Below are 4835 nucleotides of genomic sequence, written 5' to 3'. Positions count from 1 at the left end.
GCAACTTTGTATCACGGAGCTCTGTTGTGTCTTTCCCTTTGCTCTCCATGAACTGACAGATCTCCTCACGCAACTCAATACACCTTTACAGCACTTTTTCTTGGCTTAGCCATCTTACCTCTGTGTGATGGGGCAAGTCACCATATTCTGAACCCAACTCCTCCAGAAAGGACTTGAACTGGCGCTGATTTAAACACATGGCTCTTATGAAGTTAACTGCTCATGTTACGGTGCTCATCACATGGTCCATTTTCAAGGCTTTGCCACACAGCGATTCCTGATGTATGATGCAGTGATAAACTGTAAGCTCACCTGCGCTGTTTTCCTCCCGCATCTTCTCCCGGATCCTGCCCACTAATCCACTCTTTTGCCCGCACTTCGCGGACGCTCATCCGTCGTCAGTCCCACACGCTTATCCAAAGGCAGCCTCATTTCATTTACACATCTGGATACCTCTTCAAAGAGATCTTTCCCCGTAGTTGTGCCATGCATTGATCTTAATCCCAAAAGTTCCTCTGTTGCGCACATGCATATACTCTGCCTCCCACCTGCCTTGAACCCCCCTGTTTTCAAAGTCCACCTTTCGTTTAGCCGTTTTTGGGGGAGAGGGAAAGCTGAAAGTTGACTGCAGGTTACTAGCTTCATAAGGCTGATGATGAGCGGAGTCGGGTAACGGCTCTCGCGTGCGGGCCCTCGATTGACATGCAGTGCATTGTGGGACTTGTAGTTTTAGTGGGCTAAAGATAATGCCACCGCGGGCCGGACTTTGCCCGCGGGCCTTGAGTTTGACACATATGCTCTAGAGTGTTACTAGAGTAACACCAGAGGCCCAAAGCTGAGTTTTGAACTCACAAGTTAAAATGAATTCATATTGAAGCACTACATTGCTGTTTTTTTGTTTGTTTTTGAGAAGACAATGCTTTTAAAGGGTGGCATCTCTCCCCATCTTACCTTTCTTTCTTCAAATCATCAAAAAGCCAAACACAGCTAGATTACATTATACTAAATTATACTAAAACACAAAATGTTACTTGTTGTTTTGGCTGAAGCTACTACAAAATATCTCTGGCTTACTATAGCTACTTGTGATTAGGTGCCACCATATCATATGTTTATCTTGGTGTATGTACATATGCATGCATGCATGTTTTCTTCTTCATAAATGCATATGTACTATGTATGTACGTATATGTGTATGTATGTATATGTTGTGGTAGGGTGACCCAGCCGTGAGGCGATGGTCCAGCGGAGCAGTGACCAGAAATGAGGCTTCGAACTCAGTATCAAAGTTTACACACAGAGTTTATTCATGCAGCATGAGAGAGAAGTTACAGCATACTCAAGAGCATCTGAAGTTCTCCGCTGAGTGACAGAGATGATCAATACTTTATAGTTCTTCAAACATAAGGGAGGAAAAAGGGAGGGGGGAAAACATGTAGACGTATGACCTTTAATACAGTTGTTCATACGTAAGGAAAAACGAAAGAAAGGGGGAAAAAAGGGGGGGGAACAGGTGTGGGTGAATTGCAATCAAGGGTGAGACAAAGGTCATGTCGGGTAAATACAATACTCAGGAAGCAACAGAGACATTTACCTTAGTCTAGTGATTTTCAAAAAGCACACGTCTGCACATATTCCTATTCATCTTATGACATTTGGTTATCAAAAGCACATATCAACAATTCTTAAAAGCGTACGTCGGCTCTTTTACCTAACAATAACCTGGCCCCCCCATACCTCACTGACCTTCTCCAGTACTGCCACCCCTCCCGCCCGTCTCTGATCCTCTGACTCCAGCCTCCTCACTCCCATCACTAAATCCAAGCACCGTACCTTGGGGGACCGGGCCTTTGCCATAGCCGCCCCCACCCTCTGGAACTCTCTCCCCCCTCACATCCGTGCTTCTGACTCACTTCTTTCATTTAAGAAACAGTTAAAAACTTACCTTTTCAAACAGGCATTCCCCTCACATTAATTTTTCCACCTCTTCCCTTGTCGTCTGCTTGTCTTGTATGTCTTTATTTGTATTTATTTATTTATTTATTTGTCTCTCTTGTAAAGCGTCTTTGAGTTATTTAAAAGCGCTATATAAAACTTAGGTATTATTATTATTATTATTAACAACACGTTTAGCATAGTTACCAAAAATCCCCTTCGCTTACCTTTAAATGTAATATAAAGCTAGGATTGGTTCTTTGATCTTTGCAATACAACTTATAAATAGATGAACTTTTCCACCTCTAAGCTGAACCTACATTGAATCTTGCAGAAGCTGGGGCTCTGACCTCAGTCTCACCTTTATTCAGAGATCTGCACAGATCTCTGGCCTTATGCATTACTATTTGCTGGTTTCCTCAATAAAACATATAAAATGGAAAATATATGAATATAATTGTTAAAAGAAGAATACATGAGCATAATAAGAAAAACATGATTATATTTAAAAGAAAATGCATGATTATAATAGAGGATATTAATCAAGATTCCACAATGTGTATATGGGTGCGTATATATGTGTGTGTGTATGCACGAATATCTGTGATTGTTTAAGTCTATGTACAGACTGCTAATGGGATACCAAGATGGGGGAGGGATTGGAATTTTAGTTATATATTTAATTTTCTTAGTCTACTATCAATGTCATCATGACTAATAACTGATTATTGTTGTTACTATTATAATTATACTTTTACAAATACTTTTTTTTTTTTTTCTTCTTTTAATTATTATTACTATTTTACTATCTTTTAGGGTCCTTTACTTCTTCTCTTTTTTTTTTTTTTTTTTAGGTGTATATGATCCTGTCCTCTTTTATTACTACCCTATGTTCACTGCCAAGCGGTGTGTGGAGGGGGGGGGGGGGGGGGCAATGAAGTGGCTGAACAATTATGCTATGCTGTGCAATGTCAAAGCCACTGTAACAAAAAAAAAAGAACAATAAACAATTGATCACAAAAAAAAAAGAAAAGCCAAACACAAAAATAGAGTTGCATATAGATCGTTTATTGTTAATCAGACACAATGATTCATAATAACAGGAATACATGAAAGAAGCATCAAACTGCAGAGCATTGCTGCAAATACCTGATCTTCAGCAACAGTAAATATGATGTGGTAAGCTTAAAGATGACAAAGGAGTCACATCTGCAGAATGAAATCAAAACGTTCTGTGTTTTTGAACAGACTGATTGTGTCTCTGAGTGTAGACATAAAGTAGTAGTGACACAGTAAATCTGTGGTATTTGACTGCAGGGTAATATATCCCTGTCAGCTGCACAACACAAAGTAAGAGTAAGACATCCAGAATATGCAGACATGAATTACTTTACCCTGGAGACCAAAAGGTGATATTCATCTCACTTCGTGATGATGATGGAGCTCTGGGCCTTCTTCCCATTGCGATACTTCACCATGCATGTAAAAGTAGTGTTAATGCCAACTTTTGGGGTAAAGGTAAAGGTTGAGTATATCTCCCACTGCCATGACTTCCGCTTCCTCGCTCGGGTTCTGGCCCATACCTGCGTATTCCAGGAGAGCTGAGGGATGTAAGACGGGCAGGAAAAAATCGCCGAGCAGTAGACTCTCCTTTGAGCCGTCCCCTTCACAGACAGAGTAGGGGGCAGGGGGTCACCTGCGGAATGAAAATATTAAACTAGTATAAGTCATTAACATTTCTCAAACACAATGGATAAAGTATTATGATCAAGAAGGGTCAGGATGTTTGCTTTAAATATACTGCACTCACGTAGGACGTCAATGGTCACTGCATTGTTGATGTAGGAGAACCTGTTGAACCACGGGATTTCAATCCTGAAGTAGAAGGGGCCAGTGTCCCTCGGACTGACTCGATGCAGCTTCATGGTGCAACAACGATGGCGCATATCTCCCAGAAACTGGGTGCGGCCCTTGTACTCCTGTGATGTTCTCGGGGGTCTTCGGTTATTGGTTGAGATGACTGTTTGCCCTCTTTTCCAGTATCCTCTGACTTTGTAGGGGACCACTCTTTTCTTGGCGTGCCAAGGGAAGGTGACGGTGCAGGGAATGACCACACAGTGACCCTCCACGACGGGAATCCTCTCTGGCACATTGATTGTCCACTCTTTTGAAGAGGACTGGACATGAGGAATCACTGAAAACACAAAATCAATCAATCAATAAAAAGGAATATTGTTGAAATGTTTTAGTTAGCTGTTAACTATTTTTGTTTAAGACTCACCGAGGAAACAGAGAGGGAAAAGCCACAACATCAGCCCCATACTGAGAGAAAACAAGAGGAATTTAAAGTGTTAAAAAACATAAAGACAATAAAATGAATCTGTTTCTTTCATTTTAATTCCTCCAATATGAGTTTTTCACTCACCTTGAATCTTCTCCTCCTGTGTTCCTTGGATTTGTGCAGTGTCTTTGGATATCACAATTATATATAGTCCAGCCCTGCCCTTTTGAAACTGAAAGGGTTGCCTAATATTTACACAGCATTCAACTCATACTGTGAGTTGGTATTTAAAAAGCTACAACAGTAGCCAGGGAGGCAAATATTTCTTGGAACTCTAGATGGATGAAAAAAACAATCCACACTTCAAAACAGTGTGAAAGACGAGTGTCTCAGTTCTGATGATAAAACAGTGCCAGGAACGCAGGACACTGATGCAACCAAGGTCTGGTTAGATTAACAGAAGTGTGTGCATGATCAGTAAAATGTACTCATCAAATCATTTTAAAAAGCACAGCTTATTCAGTCATTATATAAACATGTGGCACTTTAAGATTTTCTTTTTTTTTGTGGTTGAGTTTAAAAAATGTCTTATTCTGTGTGTGGTATTATCCTGGATAGA

General features: G+C 40.6%; 1 protein-coding gene across 1 annotated transcript; it reads right to left on the bottom strand.

Moving 5' to 3' along the window:
- Nucleotides 1-2982: 2982 nt before the first annotated feature.
- Nucleotides 2983-4458, bottom strand: LOC117816474 (sialic acid-binding Ig-like lectin 14). Its single transcript, XM_034688761.1, has 4 exons — nucleotides 4361-4458; nucleotides 4217-4257; nucleotides 3746-4129; nucleotides 2983-3631 (listed from the first exon to the last, which is right to left on the bottom strand). The coding sequence occupies exons 2-4, from the start codon at nucleotides 4254-4256 to the stop codon at nucleotides 3357-3359; spliced, it is 699 nt and encodes a 232-aa protein (XP_034544652.1). The 5' UTR covers nucleotide 4257; nucleotides 4361-4458; the 3' UTR covers nucleotides 2983-3356.
- Nucleotides 4459-4835: the final 377 nt, after the last annotated feature.

The sequence above is a fragment of the Notolabrus celidotus genome, chromosome 7 (assembly GCF_009762535.1).
Source record: "Notolabrus celidotus isolate fNotCel1 chromosome 7, fNotCel1.pri, whole genome shotgun sequence".
In the NCBI taxonomy this organism is placed as follows: domain Eukaryota; kingdom Metazoa; phylum Chordata; class Actinopteri; order Labriformes; family Labridae; genus Notolabrus; species Notolabrus celidotus.
Note: the sequence above shows the minus strand (reverse complement) of the source record. Positions and strands in the feature narration are given on the sequence as shown.